Source organism: Clinocottus analis, unplaced genomic scaffold (assembly GCF_023055335.1).
Source record: "Clinocottus analis isolate CAN_PGR_092001 unplaced genomic scaffold, fCliAna1.0.p SCAF_6, whole genome shotgun sequence".
NCBI classification, from domain to species: Eukaryota; Metazoa; Chordata; class Actinopteri; order Perciformes; family Cottidae; genus Clinocottus; species Clinocottus analis.
The window spans coordinates 23,015,316-23,037,815 of NW_027176218.1; the positions used below are offsets into that span (position 1 = coordinate 23,015,316).

A 22,500-nucleotide genomic window follows, 5' to 3' on the forward strand; every position below is an offset into this window, starting at 1 on the left:
TTTTGCTAGGTAGCTGCTAACTCACAGCCTTTTGAATTGATCCAATATCAGTAACAATATTGTCATAACATAATTAATAATAGTACTGAGTTCATATGTAACGCTCTCAGTGTGCGTGTGAGGAGAAACATACATTGATGAAGTGAAGCTAAGTGTGAGCGCTATTAGCTTAGCCTGGCTACGTCGGCCACAGATCACTGTAGTTTATGCTCTTTTTTAAGATCTAGTACTACAGTATACTTTACCACACTGTAGTAGTACTGCGCGTCGGGCCGTACTACACTGTGTGTGTGTCTGTGTGTGTCTCTGTGTGTGTCTCTGTGTGTGTGTCTGTGTGTGTGTGTCTGTGTGTCATTCACGGTGATGTTCTCCTGGCTCTCTGTCATTATCTGTCATAGATGGCTCTCAGCCCTTTACAACATTTCACGCAGCATATTAATCTCATCATTTTACAATTCTTCTAGCATGAACATGGAGCATGAACATGGAGCATGAACACGGAGCATGAACACGAACATGGAGCATGAACACGGAGCATGAACACGGAGCATGAACACGGAGCATGAACATGAACACGGAGCATGAACACGGAGCATGAACACGGAGCATGAACACGGAGCATGAACACGGAGCATGAACACGGAGCATGAACACGAACATGAACATGGAGCATGAACATGGAGCATGAACATGGAGCATGAACACGGAGCATGAACATGGAGCATGAACACGGAGCATGAACATGGAGCATGAACATGAACATGGAGCATGAACAGGAGCATGAACATGGAGCATGAACACGGAGCATGAACACGGAGCATGAACACGGAGCATGAACACGGAGCATGAACACGGAGCATGAACACGGAGCATGAACATGGAGCATGAACATGAACATGGAGCATGAACATGGAGCATGAACATGGAGCATGAACACGGAGCATGAACACGGAGCATGAACACGGAGCATGAACACGGAGCATGAACACGGAGCATGAACATGAACATGGAGCATGAACATGGAGCATGAACATGGAGCATGAACACGGAGCATGAACACGGAGCATGAACACGGAGCATGAACACGGAGCATGAACACGGAGCATGAACATGGAGCATGAACATGAACATGGAGCATGAACAGGAGCATGAACATGGAGCATGAACACGGAGCATGAACACGGAGCATGAACACGGAGCATGAACACGGAGCATGAACACGGAGCATGAACACGGAGCATGAACATGAACATGGAGCATGAACAGGAGCATGAACACGGAGCATGAACACGGAGCATGAACACGGAGCATGAACACGGAGCATGAACACGGAGCATGAACACGGAGCATGAACAGGAGCATGAACATGGAGCATGAACATGAACATGGAGCATGAACATGGAGCATGAACACGGAGCATGAACACGGAGCATGAACATGAACATGGAGCATGAACATGGAGCATGAACACGGAGCATGAACACGGAGCATGAACACTGGACTGTTGTTGTTGTGTTGCCTCACGCAGCCACAGGACACACTACACTGACACATGACACATGAGGTTCATTTCAGAGCTCAATGCTCCAAAGTGTCTCAGTACAAATGAAGTTCCTACAGCTGTTAATCTCATGGTAGGAGTCTCTGATCGGTTGTTATTGATCATAAAGTGTCATCTATCAGAATTATTGTTCCTAACCCTTTGATGCAGGAGAGAGGACAACATGCAGGCTCTGCACTGAGGCCGAGAGACAGAGAGAGAGAGAGAGAGAGAGAGAGAGAGAGAGAGAGAGAGAGAGAGAGAGAGAGAGAAAGACAGAGAGAGAGAGAGAGAGACAGAGAGAGAGAGCGAGAGAGAGAGAGAGAGAGAGAGAGAGAGAGAGAGAGAGAGAGAGAGGAGAGAGAGAGAGAGAGAGAGAGAGAGAGAGAGAGAGAGAGAGAGAGAGAGAGAGAGCGAGAGCGAGAGCGCCACGAAGAGACGGCGAGCTTGCGAAGATAAGGATAGAAGAAAGGGAGGAGAGAGAGAGACACACGCAGACACACACACACACACACACACACACACACACACACACACACACACACACACACACACACACGCACACACACGCAGACACACACACACACGCACACACACACACACACACACACACACACACACACACACACACACACACACACACACACAGGCTCATACCTTCCAATCCCCCACCGGCATCAGCTGTTCACAGCTTTCCTGCACAGAGACAAGCAGAGACGGAAAATGCAAATTAAAATAGGAAAGAGGTGAGTGAGTCTAAACACACACACACACACACACACACACACACACACACACACACACACACACACACACACACTACAGGTGCATCCTGGTGGCGCTGGACGTCCGTACCGACACAGAAACAGTGATTCTCAGCAGCAGCAGAGCGTCATGTGACTGTCAGCAGACAGGCCAGCCTCATGTGAGGCATTATGACTTATTATTATTATTATTATTATTATTATTATTATTATTATACATTATTATTATTATGATACATTATTATTAGTATATATTATTATATATTATTATTATTATTATTATACATTATTATTATTATTATGTATTATTATTATTATTATTATGAACAGATAGCATGTGGGTCACAATGTTCCACAGACTGTGAATATAGATGGAAGACGCGTCTGTGTGTGGCGCCATTTTGAGGTTTTAGCATCATTTGGAGCCACGGTATGGGTTAGCGTTAGCCACCTAGCTGCTACTGCGCTGTGGCTAGTAGGAGCTAACGGTGTCTTTAAACACGTGGATGAGAGTCCTCGGCTAACGTAGTTACTGCTGCTTCCTGGAACAGGTTCAAAGCCTCCGTCAGTAACCAGCTTGTGCACCTGTCACCTGTCAGGAGGCGGGACTTAGAGCGCTGTACTGCAGCCAGCCAGCAGGGGGCTCTGGCTTCATGCTGTCCACCTTCATACAGTCTGAGGTTTGAACTTATTCAAAGATACTGCTGAAGGGCCTTATGAAATACCCTTATGAAAAACATCTTATTAAATACCCCTTATTAAAAAACCCTTATTAAATACCCTACATTAAATATCCTTTATTAAATACCCTTTATTAAATACCTTTTATTAAGTATCCTTTATTAAAAAACCCTTATTAAATACCCTTTATTAAAAACATCATATTAAATACACCTTATTAATTACCCTTATTAAATGCCCTTTATAAAAACAAATGTACCTCATTAAATACACCTGTGATTCTAGAGAGACAGTGAAGACATGGAGGTGCATGTGGGAGACTGGATCAGTAAAAAGTGATGAAGATGATGAGTGAAAAGATGATGCTCATGTAAAAGTGTGTTCCTGCTCTGCAGCTTCCCTGAAGCAGAACATCTGCACCAGAGGAAACAGGACATGCACATGAGGTTAGACGGCAGAACAGATTGTTAAACATGCACACAACATTATTCATGACATCATCTCTGGGAATAAAACCAAAAGCACACGGCGGGATTAAAGAGGACACACAGGAAGTGACCAGGAGCAGTGGAGGGTTAAGGTGTGTGAAGGACCAGGGACACACCTGAAGAGAAAGAAAGATCTGGAGACAACAGCACCTGAAGCTGCCCTTCAGGTCATGTGACAACATGGATGATGTCATAGAGATGATGTCATAGAGATGATGTCATAGTGAGGGTCCAGAAGTGAAGGGCAGCCCCCGGCCCTGAGGAGTTCATGCAAATGAGTAGTTTCAGGGGAGATGTTAGTGCTGACGGTGTCGGACCAGCAGGTGGCAGTCCTCCCCCCCCCTCCTGGTCCAGTGTGCAGCAGGAGAGCTGCCTGTGGGTGGCGCTGGAGGACATTACATGGCTTGTATCTCTTTGGGGAAATGATTATGGGATGGATTCTCTGGAGTTCCTCTGCTCAGGACTTGATGAAGTCTGAGTCTCAAGTCGGGGAATCTTTCTAGGAAAGTGTCCGGTAGCGGCTGCAGATTAAAAAGTCTGCTGATAAATGAAGCTCATGATGTTTGTGTTGCTGGACTTGTTGTATACAATCCAGCATGTTCCTGCTGGCGTCCTCTGGATTATGTTAATATGATGGATTATTACTGAAGATGGAGGTCAACGCAGCAGCGACGCTTTTTACACAAAGTTGAAGTGTTACACACTATGAGCAACACAACGGTGCTTATGGGGAGGAGGAGGAATGTGTGTGTGTGTTACTTGTGTGTGTGTGTGTGTGTTAGGTTCAGAGGGTTCTACTCGTGTGTGTGTGTTAGCTTCTGAGGGTTCTGTGTGTTCTGCGGGTTCTCTTGGTTCTGGTAGTTACCGGCAGCGACCCGCTGGCCCGGCGGCGCGTCTGGCGCAGCCAGTGCCGCGCGATGACATGCCAGCGGTGAGCGGGGCGGCTGGGGGCAGGGGCGGGGCTAAGGGGGGCGGGGCGCGGCGGCCCCCCCGAGGCCTCCTGTCCTTTATCCTGCTGTGAAACAACAAACACACGTTATGGGAACCACGGGGAACACGGACACGTTCTGCAGGACGCAGAGCTGCAGCTTCACCACAGAGGCCACAGAGGTCACAGAGGTCACAGAGGTCACAGAGGCCACAGAGGTCACAGAGGTCACAGAGGCCACAGAGGCCACAGAGGCCACAGAGGCCATAGAGGCCACAGAGGCCACAGAGGTCGTGACCTTTGAGAGGAGACGCTGATCCACAAAGAACAAAGAACACAATAAACTACCACATTTTGAACGTTTACTTTCCAGGAGTCTGAAAGAAGCATCAAAGCATTAACACAGACATGGCGGCCATGTTCCCTCAGGGATTCCTCCAGCAGGAGCATTATGGTCTGTTCAATACGTTTTCATGCTATTCTCAGCATCACTTATTATTTCTGTCTGCCTCCTTAACATTAACATTAACAATAACAATAACAATAACAGCGTCTTCAGCACGACTAACACACAGAGGAAGACGTCTTCTCTTCCTCATCACATGATCTGGTTCCTCACTGAGAGCTGAGCAGCTTTCAACCTGATGGCATCTCTCTCTCTCTCTCTCTCTCTCTCTCTCTCTCTCTCTCTCTCTCTTTCTCTCTCTCTCTCTCTCTCTCTCTCTCTCTCTCTCTCTCTCTCTCTCTCTCTCTCTCCCTCCTTCTCTCTCTCTCTCCCCCTCTCTCTCCCTCTCTTCTCTCTCTCGTCTGATTGGTCGGTGAGTAAGCGGTGTACTGACCATGTCGGCGTCCAGGCCGCGTTGCTCCGGCAGCAGAGGCTTCTCCTCCGTGAACTGCTGCTCCTTCATGCCCGCCATCCTGGACAGCAAGCTGCAGTAACCACGGCAACACACACACACACACACACACACACACACACACACACTAAGGTCACACTCTGACTTCATCATCATAAACAACAACATTCATCTGCATGTTGCATGATGACGTCACTTCCTTTGAGAGGAAGTTTCACTCATCCACATGTGACGTGATGAAGGACTCGCTGAGTGATGATGAGGAGCGGAACGGAGGAATCTGAGCGTCTGATAGATGAGCAACTGACTGGAGACGCAGTCACGATGGATTAGAAACCTAAAAGTTATTCACTGAAGCATCACCGGGAGAAGAAACGGACACAGTTACAGGAGAGAAAGGTTTTGTTGTAAAGAGACAATGTGTGCGTCGTCTTTGAGGAGTAATAAACGTGTTGACTGTATTTACTTGCTCATGAACATGTGCAGACACTTCGTTGTGAACCTTCTGACCAGGTTCACATCCTGATAGTCTTCTTCTTCTTCTTCTTGCTGCGTTCGGTGACGTGTTGCTTTACGAGTGAAGCAGGAAGTCAGGCTGCGTGAACTACAGAGCGACACGTTGCTCTGAGCGAGCGCGCTGAACGCTTCAAACATGGGGAACTAAAACCCACCACTGACTCAAGCTCTGCACGTGTTGTGTGATACAGCCTCGTTTATTAATCTACTCACATTGTTACATACCAATATGTACCATAACGTGACGTAACATTACACAACCTTACGTAAAATTACGTAAAATTACACAACATTACGTAACATTACACAACATTACGTAATGTCACGTAACATTACACAACATTACACAACATTACACAACCTTACGTAAAATTACGTAAAATTACACAACATTACGTAATGTCACGTAACATTACACAACATTACGTAACATTACACAACATTACGTAATGTCATGTAACATTACACAACATTACGTAACATTACACATTACACAACATTACATAAAATTACACAACATTACACAACATTACGTAACATTGCACAACATTACGCAACATTGCGTAACACTGCACAACATTACGTAACATTACGCAACATTACGTAACATTACATAACATTACGCAACTTTACGCAACATTATGTAACATTACACAACATTACGCAACATTACGTAACCTTTATGTTGCTTTATTGTGCTAACATATCTCACTAAACTGCAGGTTGTGTAACGTCACATAATAACTACATTGCGGCTTCTACGTGGCGTCTGCAACGTAACAAGCGTGCTCATTTTACACAACCAGGACATTCCCTCAATATCAGCAGGTGTGTTTGTTGTGTTATTGTAATGAACCGTGAACACTGACGTGCCGTTAGAGGCGTGTGCATGTAATTAGTGTCACATGACACATGGACAACTGACACATGCCAAAGTGACGAGAGTGCAGTGGTGTGATGGGTTGTTATGTGAGGAGCACGCTGTGAGGTTGTGTGTCTGTCCTCATTGTGTGTCTGTCCTCATTGCATGTCTGTCCTCATTGCGTGTCTGTCCTCATTGTGTGTCTGTCCTCATTGTGTGTCTGTCCTCATTACGTGTCTGTCCTCATTGTGTGTCTGTCCTCATTGCGTGTCTGTCCTTATTGTGTGTCTGTCCTCATTGTGTGTCTGTCCTCATTGCGTGTCTGTCCTCATTGTGTGTCCGTCCTCCTTGTGTGTCCGTCCTCCTTGTGTGTCTGTCCTCATTGTGTGTCAGATTGTTCTGTTTTCAGCAGCCAACAGGTGGCGCTACACAAACAGAGGCTCCTCCTGTCCAACACACACTGATCCCCCACAGAGGGAAACTCAACATGGAGCTTGACAGTTTAGTGAAGTTCTGGTTTCACACACAAAGACCAGAGAAGCTCCTGAGATTCTACAGAGAAAGAAGTTCACACACATGAAGACGACACCATGGAGCACTGAGGCCGTGATGCAACTGGCCTTCATGTCTGAGGGCACACACACACACGCACACACACGCACACACACGCACACACACGCGCGCACACGCACACACAGCCATAATACACTGGACACAGATACATTGTGACACATCGACACACAATGTGTGTTAGTGTAACACTGCTGCAGCACAACACTTTAAATCACCGGGGTCAAAGTGGCACATTTACAGTCGTTGTTGTTGTTGTTGTTGTTGTTGTTGTTGTTGTTGTTTGCATAAAATAACACTCTACATTTCCAGATGTGGCTGATGATGTAACTGACCCCAATCTGTCAGGTTTACAACATCTTCAACACACACACACACACACACACACACACACACACACACACACACACACACACATCAACACACACACACACACACACACACATCAACACACACATCAACACACACATCAACACTGTCGTTTTTTTTTATCTGACATCTAAAAGAGACAGAGCCCAGATGCCAGCGAGAGGCGCTCCAAGCAGCTGATGAAGTGTGTGTGTGTGTGTGTGTGTGTGAGAGAGAGAGATACAAGCTACAAGATACAAGACACAAGATACAAAGTGACTTTGTGTCTTAGTGTCTTTGAGTCTTTGTGACTTTCTTTGTGACTTTGTGTCTTTGAGTCTTTGTGTCTTTGTGACTTTGTGTCTTAGTGACTTTGTGTCTTTGTGACTTTGTGTCTTTGAGTGTTTGAGTGTTTGAGTCTTTGTGTCTTAGTGACTTTGTGTCTTTGTGTCTTTGAGTCGTTGTGTCTTTGAGTCTTTGTGTCTTTGAGTCTTTGAGTCTTTGTGTCTTAGTGACTTTGTGTCTTAGTGACTTTGTGTCTTTGAGTCTTTGAGTCTTTGTGTCTTTGTGTCTTAGTGACTTTGTGTCTTAGTGACTTTGTGTCTTTGAGTCTTTGTGTCTTTGAGTCTTTGTGTCTTTGTGTCTTTGTGTCTTAGTGACTTTGTGTCTTAGTGACTTTGTGTCTTTGAGTCTTTGAGTCTTTGTGTCTTTGTGTCTTTGAGTCTTTGAGTCTTTGTGTCTTCGTGAGCACAGACAGAGACTCTTGTCTCAGTGAGCTGCATCGTTTCATGCAGACGAGTCTGTGGAGGAACATCAGGAACTGGAATGTGACATCAACCAGATCACCAGCAGACATTCAAACCTTGTTCTCCTCCTCTCCTCCTCTCCTCCTCTTCTCCTCTCCTACCCCTCCTCCCCCTCCTCACCCTCTTCCCCCTCCCAGTGTGACCAGTTCATTAAACTGGTGGAGTCAGTGTGACCTTTCTGAGGCGCTGGACTGGATCCACGAGGAGACGAGAGACAAAACCTGCTCCTCTTTACAGCTGCTGCTCTGCTGGTGAAGTCATAGCGAGACCATGAAAGCATGTGATCGACGCCCTTTGCTGCAGTTTGTTCTGTGGACTGAACCCACACAGCCTCACCACAGCAGAGCGCCCTCTGGTGGTGACGGACGGGGCTGCAGGCAGCAGAGCCTCCAGACTGTCAGAGAAACCCAACGTTCATCAGACTGTCTGCAACCCTCACAAGCTGGATATGAGAAACTAGAGCAGCCAGGAGGATGAAGGAGGGAGGGAGAGAGAGAGAGAGAGAGAGAGAGAGAGAGAGAGAGAGAGAGAGAGAGAGAGACACCTACACACTGAACTTCATTCAGAGATAATCCAGGAAACGCCGCCCACGAGACACAACACAGCAGAGCAACGAGCCAGAACCTTTCAACAGAACTGAAGGAACAAGAACCTACAGGATTCCATCTTGACTTCACCTCCATCCATCCCGTTTCCCCTCCTTTGATTTCTTACATAACTCCTTCCATCGCTTTATGATCTGGCCTCCAGAACCATCTGCATCCACCAGGAGGGGTTTCTCTACATTTTCTCTCCTGAAGCTGGACCTCTGCAGACTGAGGACCTCCTCCACCTCGAGTTTCCATGACCTGAAGCTCGCTGCACACAACCTGACATCTGTAGAACCCTACGAGTTAGCAGGAAAAGAGGTTTTAGATCATGTATTCTGTATTTATTTGGGGCCTTTGAAGTGCTGATGGATTTTCATATCAAGGTCAGATCTGCTCCTCCAGCAGTGACCTCGTTCATGTGCTCACGCTGGAAGCTACACAACACACAACGTCTCACACACAGTGCTCACACTGTCCCTACATCCTGGTACTTGAGGATGAGAAAAGCAGTTTTTAGTGTCGTCGCGTCATGAACTAGATTCCTGGATCCAGAAGGACGTTGAAACAGTGGACTGTGAAGTGATGAATACCACAGTGTGTGAGGGAATGAATGTGTTATTCTCCTTCCTCTCCTCTCGGGTTCTATTGTTTCTCTGCTTTCCCAAGTTTGTCACCAATGTTTGACAGTTTATTTTGTTCCAAACTCTTATCCCGACACAACCTCTCCTGTCTTCAGCCTCTTTTAATATTTTAATGTGTTTTGTGACTCTCTCTCTCTCTCTCTCTCTCTCTCTCTCTCTCTCTCTCTCTGTCTCTCTCTCTCTCTCTCTCTCTCTCTCTCTCTCTCTCTTTCTCTCTCTCTCTCCCTCTCTCTCTCTCGTCCTCCCATCTTCTATCCTCATTCCACCTCTCATCCCTCTCTCTGTCGTGCTTATGTAAGACAGCTGCTTGTGGAATCAATTCGTTGCATTACAGCGTCTATATTTGTCGTTGTGACGCCGCTGGAGGAGAGCGAGGCTTCATGCTTTGAGTCCTAACTTCTGCTCTTTATGCTCTTATTAATATATAAAACATAGTTTAGAAAGAGTATGTCATAGCTAACGCCTAGCTGACTCCTAGCTGACTCCTAGCTGACTCCTAACTGACTCATAGCTAACTCCTCGCTAAGTCCTAGCTAACTCTTAGCTGACTCCTAACTGACTCCTAGCTGACTCCTAACTGACTCCTAACTGACTCATAGCTAACTCCTCGCTAAGTCCTAGCTAACTCCTAACTGACTCCTAGCTGACTCCTAGCTGACTCCTAGCTGACTCCTAACTGACTCATAGCTAACTCCTCGCTAAGTCCTAGCTAACTCCTAACTGACTCCTAGCTGACTCCTAACTGACTCCTAACTGACTCCTAACTCACTCCTAGCTGACTCCTAGCTAACTCCTAGCTGACTCCTAGTGGACTCCTAGCGGACTCCTAGCTGACTCCTAGTTAACTCCTAGCTAACTCCTAACTGACTCCTAGCTAACTCCTAGCTGACTCCTAGCTGACTCCTGGCTGACTCCTAGCTAACTCCTAGCTGACTCCTAGCTAACTCCTAGCTAACTCCTAACTGACTCTTAACTGACTCCTAGCTGACTCCTAGCTGACTCCTAGCTAACTCCTAGCTAACTCCTAGCCCAGCTGAGCGCTACTCAGTTAACTAACTGAAACACAGTTAGTTGACTTTTACTGTTTCATACGGCGTGTTGGCTAACGGCTAACAGCTAACTGTTGATGGAACTTGCAGTACAAACATTGCTGAGTACATTGATGCTAAGCGGTAGCTTGGTGAGTTTATTTTAAGATCGTACGACGTATCTTACACAACGACTTCAAGCCCTTTGCCTGCTTCCAAATACTTGTTGAGGAGTTTGAATAAAGCGTTTTACCAGCATTGCTGTCTAGACTGTGATGTATTCATGCGATTCAGCAGACCACCGGGTGGAGAGCTGCACTCTGAATACACAACCTGGTTACACATATTGTTCACATCCTCCATCCAGCATGTCGGCATGCGTCACCTGATGAACGTTGTATCTGATGAACTGAGCCTTGAGCATGAGGCCGTCAGTCTGCTCTCCACATGGAGGACCAGCTTCAAAGCCTGTCCTCCTCAGCCACAGTGTCCTGGTGAGGAGATATTTAGGGTTTCTCTGTCCTCAGCCACAGTGTCCTGGTGAGGAGATATTTAGGGTTTCTCTGTCCTCCTCAGCCACAGTGTCCTGGTGAGGAGATATTTAGGGTTTCTCTGTCCTCAGCCACAGTGTCCTGGTGAGGAGATATTTAGGGTTTCTCTGTCCTCAGCCACAGTGTCCTGGTGAGGAGATATTTAGGGTTTCTCTGTCTTCAGCCACAGTGTCCTGGTGAGGAGATATTTAGGGTTTCTCTGTCTTCAGCCACAGTGTCCTGGTGAGGAGATATTTAGGGTTTCTCTGTCTTCAGCCACAGTGTCCTGGTGAGGAGATATTTAGGGTTTCTCTCCTCATGGAGGAACTCTGCCAAAGAGAGAGAAAAGATTTCTCACTCAGAACAAGAGCTCCTTCTTTTCTACTTTGGGGAGAAAACAGTTTTCTCTGCAGTTTGTCGAGGAGAACAAAACAGAGCTGTCCTCTTCCCTTTCCTTCACTCCTTCACTCCTTTCTTTTCCTTCTGCCCAGAAAGGGTTGCTATGACAACCCAGCTCAGTCCCACTGAGCCTCTTCTCCTCGCTGCTTTTTCACTTTGGTTGTTTTCCCACCATCTTAAGAGACGACACGTCAGGATTACACATCTTCTGTGTTTTCACGTGAGCTTCGTCTGCTTCCTACTGTTGACAACTATCACATTGCATACTAGCAGAGAGCCTCATGTCTGAATACTGCCACTGCATTGCTATTAAACCAGAGCTAGCATCATGTCTGAATACTGCCACTGCATTGTTATTAAACCAGAGCTAGCATCATGTCTGAATACTGCCACTGCATTGTTATTAAACCAGAGAGCCTCATGTCTGAATACTGCCACTGCATTGCTATTAAACCAGAGCTAGCATCATGTCTGAATACTGCCACTGCATTGCTATTAAACCAGAGCTAGCATCATGTCTGAATACTGCCACTGCATTGCTATTAAACCAGAGCTAGCATCATGTCTGAATACTGCCACTGCATTGCTATTAAACCAGAGCTAGCATCATGTCTGAATACTGCCACTGCATTGTTATTAAACCAGAGCTAGCATCAGGTATGAATACTGCCACTGCATTGCTATTAAACCAGAGCTAGCATCATGTCTGAATACTGCCACTGCATTGTTATTAAACCAGAGCTAGCATCATGTCTGAATACTGCCACTGCATTGTTATTAAACCAGAGAGCCTCATGTCTGAATACTGCCACTGCATTGTTATTAAACCAGAGAGCCTCATGTCTGAATACTGCCACTGCATTGTTATTAAACCAGAGAGCTAGCATCAGGTATGAATACTGCCACTGCATTGCTATTAAACCAGAGCTAGCATCATGTCTGAATACTGCCACTGCATTGTTATTAAACCAGAGCTAGCATCATGTCTGAATACTGCCACTGCATTGCTATTAAACCAGAGCTAGCATCATGTCTAGATACTGCCACTGCATTGCTATTAAACCAGAGCTAGCATCATGTCTGAATACTGCCACTGCATTGTTATTAAACCAGAGCTAGCATCAGGTATGAATACTGCCACTGCATTGCTATTAAACCAGAGCTAGCATCATGTCTGAATACTGCCACTGCATTGCTATTAAACCAGAGCTAGCATCATGTCTGAATACTGCCACTGCATTGTTATTAAACCAGAGAGCCTCATGTCTGAATACTGCCACTGCATTGCTATTAAACCAGAGAGCATCATGTCTGAATACTGCCACTGCATTGTTATTAAACCAGAGAGCTAGCATCATGTCTGAATACTGCCACTGCATTGTTATTAAACCAGAGAGCCTCATGTCTGAATACTGCCACTGCATTGTTATTAAACCAGAGAGCTAGCATCAGGTATGAATACTGCCACTGCATTGCTATTAAACCAGAGCTAGCATCATGTCTGAATACTGCCACTGCATTGTTATTAAACCAGAGAGCCTCATGTCTGAATACTGCCACTGCACTGCTATTAAACCAGAGAGCTAGCATCATGTCTGAATACTGCCACTGCATTGTTATTAAACCAGAGCTAGCATCAGGTATGAATACTGCCACTGCACTGCTATTAAACCAGAGAGCTAGCATCATGTCTGAATACTGCCACTGCATTGTTATTAAACCAGAGAGCTAGCATCAGGTATGAATACTGCCACTGCATTGTTATTAAACCAGAGAGCTAGCATCAGGTATTAAATACTGCCACTGCATTGCTGCTGTGTTAAATCAGAGCGCTGACATTATTGCCCTCCTGGTTTAAACTACTCATTCTGTCCTCCTTTGTTCTCTATTGGCACGGACATCTTGCTCAGTTCCTCCTCTCAGTCGCACCAGAGTAACCTCTTCTCTTTGCTTCATGTTCCTCCTTCAGTTCATATCAGGTGATCAGACTCCATCTGGATTGTCTTTGCTTGTTGCTCATCAAAGCTGTGGGGACGGACTGAAGGGAGTGACATTGATCAGCATCAGGACCGGCCCGGTGATCAGCATCAGGACCGGCCCGGTGATCAGCATCAGGACCGGCCCGGTGATCAGCATCAGGACCGGCCCGGTGATCAGCATCAGGCCCGGTGATCAGCATCAGGACCGGCCCGGTGATCAGCATCAGGACCGGCCCGGTGATCAGCATCAGGACCGGCCAGGTGATCAGCATCAGGACCGGCCCGGTGATCAGCATCAGGACCGGCCCGGTGATCAGCATCAGGACCGGCCTGGTGATCAGCATCAGGTGATCACTAAAACCCTCTGACGCTGATGCTTTAGAGGAGGACCGCTCATCACTTTGAGATGACTCAAGTCTGTCGTGTACTGCAGCTTCGTGGCTTCGTGGTCAATGAAGGTTGTTTTTGAAGCTCTGGGTTTAATGCGAGAACATTTGGATATTCTCATCTCATCATTCTCTTCTTTCTTCATGTGTGAGTCTCTAGCTCGGAGCTTACAGCGTAGACGTGCTTCACGAGAATACATAATTAGCATAAATAACACCTCAATAATACCACGTGAGGCTGTACTTCCTGCCCCACATGTCCTCTACTGAAGTCATGCTTTCAGACATGATTCCATGATGACCACCACAGCTCATGGAGGGCGAGCAGGAACACCGAAGAGCTCAGAGCCGCCAGACAGGAAATCTATTGCACAGCCGCCTGGAGGGGAAACGCCCGGTCTGATGGACAATCACAGGATCAATGCCTGGAAACTAGGACCAGCAGAGAGGCAGAGAGACAAGAGGCAGAGAGACAAGAGGCAGAGAGACAAGAGACAAAGAGACAAGAGGCAGAGAGACAAGAGGCAGAGAGACAAGAGGCAGAGAGACAAGAGACAGAGAGACAAGAGGCAGAGAGACAAGAGACAGAGAGACAAGAGACAGAGAGACAAGAGGCAGAGAGACAAGAGACAGAGAGACAAGAGGCAGAGAGACAAGAGGCAGAGAGACAAGAGGCAGAGAGACAAGAGGCAGAGAGACAAGAGGCAAAGAGACAAGAGGCAGAGACAAGAGGCAGAGAGACAAGAGACAGAGAGACAAGAGACAGAGAGACAAGAGGCAGAGAGACAAGAGGCAGAGAGACAAGAGACAGAGAGACAAGAGGCAGAGAGACAAGAGACAGAGACAAGAGGCATAAGACAGAAGGCCACCAGGTCCCCGGCTGCTCCGCCGTGATCTCCAGACATCTGCTTCCATACCACAGCCCCTCCTCAGCGGTTGGTTGTGTCCTTCTGTACATCAGAGGGTCGGTGGTTTGAGTCCCGCTGCTGTGTCTACGTTGTAGAAGAAGAGTCGCTCTGGATCAACGTGTCAGCTCAATGTGATCGTCTCAGGTGTCGCTGACAACAGAGGTCTGTGTCGGGTCTCATCTCAGAGGTCCTGTTCTTCTGGGTTCGGCCCGGCCTCTAGAGCGGTCCTGCCTCCGTTGCCGACCTGCAGAGAGGCTCCACCCGTCTGGTGTCCACCAGAACCGGCTCCAGGCCCGGGTCTGTCCTCTGCTCAGTGTTCTGGATCAGCTTGGACCGTCCAGCTTGGTCTTCCCAGTGTTTCTGTGTCTCTGTCCGCCTGTGCTTCCAGTCCTCCCCATCGCCTCTATCACTTCCTGTGGGCGTGGCTTCCCCTTTCTCTCCCTCCTGGTTCACCTGTCCACACACACACCTGCAGGAGATGGGCTGACCGTGGTGACAGGCCTCAACAACCTCCATCTGATCAACACCACAACACAACAACACCACAACACCACAACACAACAACAACACAACAACACAACAACACAACAACACCACAACACAACAACACCACAACACTAACAACACAAACAACACAACAACACTAACAACACAACAACACTAACAACACAACACCACAACAACAACACAACACAACACAACAACACCACAACACCACAACACAACAACACCACAACACAACAACAACACAACAACACTAACAACAACACCACAACACAACAACACCACAACAACACTAACAACACAACACCACAACAACAACACAACACAACACAACAACACCACAACACCACAACACAACAACAACACAACAACACCACAACACAACAACAACACAACAACACTAACAACAACACCACAACACAACAACATCACAACAACACTAACAACACAACACCACAACAACAACACAACACCACAACAACAACACAACACAACAACAACACAACAACACTAACAACAACACCACAACACAACAACAACACAACAACACTAACAACACAACAACACAACAACACCACAACACTAACAACACAACAACACAACAACACTAACAACACAACAACACTAACAACAACACCACAACACAACAACACAACAACACCACAACACAACAACAACACAACAACACTAACAACACAACAACACTAACAACACAACACCACAACAACAACACAACACAACACAACAACACCACAACAACACCACAACACCACAACAACACCACAACACAACAACACCACAACAACAACACAACAACACTAACAACACTAACAACACAACAACACCACAACACCACAACACAACAACAACACAACAACACAACAACACAACAACACTAACAACACAACACCACAACAACAACACAACACAACACCACAACAACACAACACAACAACACTAACAACACCACAACACAACAACACCACAACAACAACACAACACAACAACAACACTAACAACACAACAACACACCACAACAACAACACACCACAACACAAGAAGAACAACACAACAACACAACAACACTAACAACACAACACAACAACACAACAACACAAGAAGAACAACACAACAACACTAACAACACAACACAACAACACAACAACTGCTGACGTCAGAGGGTTCTCTAAAGGGAGTCCGGTGCTCAGAGACACGTTTGTCCACAGGGGGCGCCAAAAACTACAAGTACAGGTTTCTAATAATAACTTTATTAAAAAGTGTTTCTTCTTTCAAAAGTGAATTTTAGTTATTTCACATGTAATATTTGTTTGTATAAAACCACTAAAAGTGGAGTTGAACATCTGGATACGTTCCAGAACAAGTTCTAGTAGAACTGAACTGATCTCTGACGGAGAACCTCAAAGGAAGAGAGAGAGAGAGAGAGAGAGAGAGAGAGAGAGAGAGAGAGAGAGAGAGAGAGAGAGAGAGAGAGAGGGAGAGAGAGAGAGAGAGAGAGACAGAGAGAGACAGAGAGAGAGAGAGAGAGAGAGAGAGAGAGAGAGAGAGAGAGAGAGAGAGAGAGAGAGAGAGAGCGTTGAAGAGACGTCAGTGTTTAGTGTTTACTGGCCTCACTCATTCATCTGTAAGGAGACCAGACAGAGCTGACGATGTGAGGTGCTGATGCTGGAAACCTGCAACAGATTCATCCATCCATCTATCATCCATCCATCCATTATCTATATATCCATCCATCCATCCATCTAAATATCCACCCATCCATCTATCATCCATCCATCTATCATCCATCCATACATCTAAATATCCATCCATCTTTCTATTTATCCATATTTCCATCCATCTAAATATCCATCCATCTATCTATCATCCCATCCATCCACCCATCCATCCATCCATCCATCCATCCATCCATCCATCCATCCATCCATCCATCCATCCATCCACCTTTCTATTTATCCATCTATCATCCCATCCATCCATCCATCCACCTTTCTATTTATCCATCTATCATCCATCCATCCATCTGTGATCTGCCTCTGGCCTCCTGAGCTCCATCCTTCACTCCACATGATGAAGTGTTTGTGTGCAGACGTCACGATGCTCCAACATTTATGTAACGTCTCTTGACAACAACTCTTCTGCAGTAGTTTGACTTCAGTAGAAGTAGAACTGCAGCTCAGACCTTCTCCTAAAGCCAGGTTCATGTAGAAAGCCGCTCAGCTTCTTGTGGTAGAACTGGACTAGAGTCCTGAGCAGAGCTCTCGTCCAGTGATTATCAACCAGCGCATCATTTTCTTTGGCCGAAAAAAATACTATTTTGTTGCTGAAGATCATGTTCCATTGTTGAGCGTGTGACGCTGTAATGAGTCATGAGCTACTCTTCCATGCCAGCGGGGGGCGCTGTAATGACCCTTCATGCCTGCTGCATCATGCTACAACGTGACAGCTTGGAACTCCGTTGGCTGTTGGTGCCGCGGCTCAATAAAGGCTGAAAAACATTGAACTGTTCAGCAGCTCAGAGCTGACTGGACCCTGATGGAGTCCTGCTCACTGAGTCACAGCTCTGCCTTCGTATTGACTCTTACTGATCAAAACAATATGAAGCTCTCACCCAGTGTGTAAAGAACACGCATCACTGATCATCGGTGTCGTGCGGAGGTGTTGAAGCGGTGACCTCTCGTCTCCCGCCATGCTAAGGCTGCTAGCCGCACAGCGTCTCAGCCTCCGGCCCACAGGAAGGATCTCTACTTGGCTCAGGCTGAACGGAACAGTCATGCTAGTTAGTTCATGCAACCGATGTCCCTTCTGGCGGGCGAGCTCCTGAGCTCCGCCCACAAGGCCGCGGGCTCGATGCCAGCAGCGCAGACGGGCGGACGGTGTGTGTCTGCCGGCAGCACGGCGGGGGTGATGTCGAGGAGCAAAGCTCGGTGGAGCCGAGGGATGAAAGGTGTCCTGAGCTTCACACAGTTCACTGGAACAGGTCAGAGCATAAATATCTGTGGAGCTGCAGAGGAACACGACGACACGACGCGTTGATGCCACACGGTTGTAAAAAACACACAAGTATTACACATTACGCAATATGCAATATGTAGTGTACTGGTGTCTGTGCACATGCACAGACACCAGTACACTAGACACCAGTACACCAGTACACCAGACACCAGTACACCAGACACCAGTACACCAGTACACCAGTACACCAGACACCAGTACACCAGTACACCAGACACCAGTACACCAGACACCAGTACACCAGACACCAGTACACCAGAGACCAGACACCAGTACACCAGTACACCAGTACACCAGACACCAGTACACCAGACACCAGTACACCAGACACCAGTACACCAGTACACCAGACACCAGACACCAGACACCAGTACACCAGACACCAGTACACCAGACACCAGTACACCAGACACCAGTACACCAGTACACCAGGGTCTTCTCAGCTGCTGCACCCGTCTGGATCACTCTTCCCTCCACATCCGTCAGGCTCCACCCTCCCATCATTCAAGTCCTCGTCCAACCTGCTCTCACCTGTGACCTCTGCACCTGTCCTCCGGCCCACGCAGCCTCTTCTGTTTACTCCTCATTACCTTAAATATTCTTTGTTTTTGTTTGCTCTTGTCTTCTCGTTTGTGTTCTGTTGCGTCTGTCATTGTCTATTCTGTAAAGCCTCTTTGTGTACTGTGAAAAGTGCTGTATGAGTTAACACGTTATTATTATTATTATTATTATTATTATTATTATTATTATTAGTTGGATGGATTATGATCCTCGCCAGGCTACTATTTCTGTTCACGTTGATGCACGTTTAGCCGGCTGATCACTACCACAGATAAACTACTTGTTCTTGAGTTGAAGATGAACCTCATTGCGTCCACACTGACGCTCCAGAACACGCGTGTGATCCCTGCAGCGACGTGTGGAACATGCAGTTCCCTCCAGAGTGACTCACACGATCACCCAGGCTGGCATTTCAAAGGTGATGGCGGCGCTGATAGATAGCACATTGAGAGTGTTGCTGTTCTGCTCCATGTCTCCTGGTTTCACGTCCACCATCGTTTTGTTGTGGAGGACCTGAACCTCGAGAGTTCCAGAAGTCTTGGTCCAATGCTCGGGTGACGATGGTGTGTCGCCTTGGAAACAGGTTGATGTAACGCTGCGTTCACACCAAAAGCGTTGCAAAATGGACGCGCGAGTACAATTGGCACATGTAAAGTCAATGCACAGACGAGGATGGTTGCAAAAAAGTGGATTTTCCCCCGGGCGGCGTTTATGACACGTTTGAAGAGGCACAAATTTGGGCAGTTTGAAATTTTTAAACTCTGCCAAAAAATGTGTGTGATGTCAGCCAATCAGCGTTGAGAGGCTCCGCCCTCATCGCGCCGACCTGCCGCTGCTGAATCAAACTGCTGCCTGAAGCAGCGCTTCATTCAGACGCTGCTGCGGGACGACGGATGAGATGATGAACCCAGACGCCAGAGTTCATGTTCCCACTCTGTGGAAGTTACACAACAAAATCTAAATAATGTCAAATCAAACGTTACCATGCATTCATCTGAATCAATGCAGCCACTCTTTAAACCAAGTAAATAAAAAAGTGTGACTACACACGTCCCAAAGCTAATGCTAATGCTACAGCTCTAATGTCTGTAGTACGGAACAGCTGGCGATGAAAGAAACACACTTCTTCTCTTGCTTTGATTTCCTGTGCACATTAATAATGGTAGATGATGCCATCATCAACATAAACTCACAAGAGTGTCACAAGAGTCCAAAAACATAACATGTGACAAAACAACAAGGTCTCATAACTAGCTTTTGTAACCTTTGAGACATGAGTGACACATGAGTGACACATGAGTGACACATGAGTGACACATGAGTGACACATCAGTGACACATGAGTGACACATCAGTGACACATGAGTGACACATGAGTGACACATGAGTGACACATCAGTGACACATGAGTGACACATCAGTGACACATCAGTGACACATCAGTGACACATGAGTGACACATCAGTGACACATCAGTGACACATCAGTGACACATCAGTGACACATCAGTGACACATCAGTGACACATGAGTGACACATGAGTGACACATCAGTGACACATCAGTGACACATCAGTGACACATGAGTGACACATGAGTGACACATGAGTGACACATCAGTGACACATCAGTGACACATCAGTGACACATCAGTGACACATGAGTGACACATAAGTGACACATCAGTGACACATGAGTGACACATGAGTGACACATGAGTGACACATGAGTGACACATCAGTGACACATCAGTGACACATCAGTGACACATCAGTGACACATGAGTGACACATCAGTGACACATCAGTGACACATAAGTGACACATAAGTGACACATCAGTGACACATAAGTGACACATCAGTGACACATGAGTGACACATCAGTGACACATGAGTGACACATGAGTGACACATCAGTGACACATAAGTGACACATCAGTGACACATGAGTGACACATGAGTGACACATCAGTGACACATGAGTGACACATCAGTGACACATGAGTGACACATGAGTGACACATGAGTGACACATCAGTGACACATCAGTGACACATCAGTGACACATGAGTGACACATGAGTGACACATCAGTGACACATCAGTGACACATGAGTGACACATCAGTGACACATCAGTGACACATCAGTGACACATCAGTGACACATGAGTGACACATCAGTGACACATCAGTGACACATCAGTGACACATCAGTGACACGTGAGACTGTTGCTCATACATGAATGCTTCATAATATCATTATGTGATAGTTATTATAATTAGCATTTTACACACTATAACTAGTGAAGGGCATTGGCTGCTGGTTTCAGGGAAAAAGAGCATGAGGACATTTTTTACCTTATAATGCATTCATTGTCATTTCTTACACGCTCCAACTGTTATTCAAGCAGTGATATTAATATGGTGAGCACCAGACAAACTGAACTGTATTCACTATGAATGAGCCAATGAGCTCTAAAGGTTTGCAGAAGCTGATTTAAAGTCTTCATTGTCTGTGGCGTCTGTGTCTCATGTAAAACCGTAAAAGGCTAAAAGATGAGCAGACGCTGGAGCTGGAAGAGCCTCGCTCACAGCGTGACACCTGGATCAGGTCGGCACCAACAGCTGCTGAGGGATCTTCCGGTTCTCCGCCTGGCTTCGCTCTCAGCTGGATCCACAGCATCTGTTCCAGGATGTTACGATGAAGAAATGATTTCTAGAGAGATGTTTGTGAGACGGACTCGTCATGCTGCATGTCTGTTCAACAACTAGACGAAGATGAACTCTGGTCGGATCGATGGGCTTTTCCCCGCTGCAGAATGAACATGTGCAACAGGAGACGGACTGATTGACAGAATGGAACGGACGGACGGAAAATGCCAAAGATGACGGGTATGTCGGTAGGTACAGGCTGGATAAAGGAGGGACCTCAGGTCCTACGTACATGGTCTGCAGGAGGCTCTGTGGAACCATGCAGCCAGCCTTGGGAGGGACGTTCCAAAACAATCCAGGCCCCATCTAGCAGTGGTATAGAAATACAAGAGACAAGGTCTACTGTACTGGTGCTGGTGCATTGCAGGTGTTAACATGATTCACAGAATTATGTCAGCAGACTCCATGCAGTGAAAGCACACAGAGCAGACAGAAGGTATCATTAGGTAGAGATGAAGAGGATCCTGTGGAAACTGAAGGTTAACATTCAACAGAAGGCTGTTGCGTGATTGATGCTAATCTAGTTATTGGACCAATAACAAATCCTTTAAAGCTGCATCAACTGTTATCGTGGCCAGAAAGAAGTGGAACCACACCGACTAAAGTCCACATGAATAAAACTGTAGTCCCATTCCCCAGAGACACCAGGGAGCTCATTAGAGCGGCGATCCAGCAGACGCATCCAGCAAGAGGAAATAAAATCAGCATGCAAAACACGGTGATAACAACACTGCTGTTTACTGGTGGCCCACTTGCAATGCCAGCCTTCACTGGTGAGAATGCCACTGGGGGGTGGGGGTGGGGGGGGGGGACCCCGAGCTGCGAGAAGAGCTTTTCCAAAACCAGAAACACAGAGAAAGTCTTGTACAC

General features: G+C 46.6%; 1 protein-coding gene across 6 annotated transcripts in view; it reads right to left on the reverse strand.

Annotated features, from left to right (window-relative positions):
* The window catches only part of ndrg4 (NDRG family member 4), a 46,026-nt gene that overhangs the window by 20,804 nt on the left and 2,722 nt on the right, over positions 1-22,500 (reverse strand). For 2 of the 6 annotated variants that reach the window (XM_068603950.1, XM_068603953.1), the window contains exons 2-5: positions 21,863-21,936; positions 5,241-5,331; positions 4,339-4,488; positions 2,198-2,236 (exon numbers count right to left, since the gene is read on the reverse strand). In XM_068603950.1, the coding sequence (XP_068460051.1) occupies positions 2,198-2,236; positions 4,339-4,488; positions 5,241-5,331; positions 21,863-21,936 (354 nt within the window). Of the gene's footprint in view, positions 1-2,197; positions 2,237-4,338; positions 4,489-5,240; positions 5,332-21,862; positions 21,937-22,500 lie in introns of those variants that run through there. The other 4 variants (XM_068603955.1, XM_068603954.1, XM_068603952.1 and 1 more) reach the window with 3 other exon arrangements.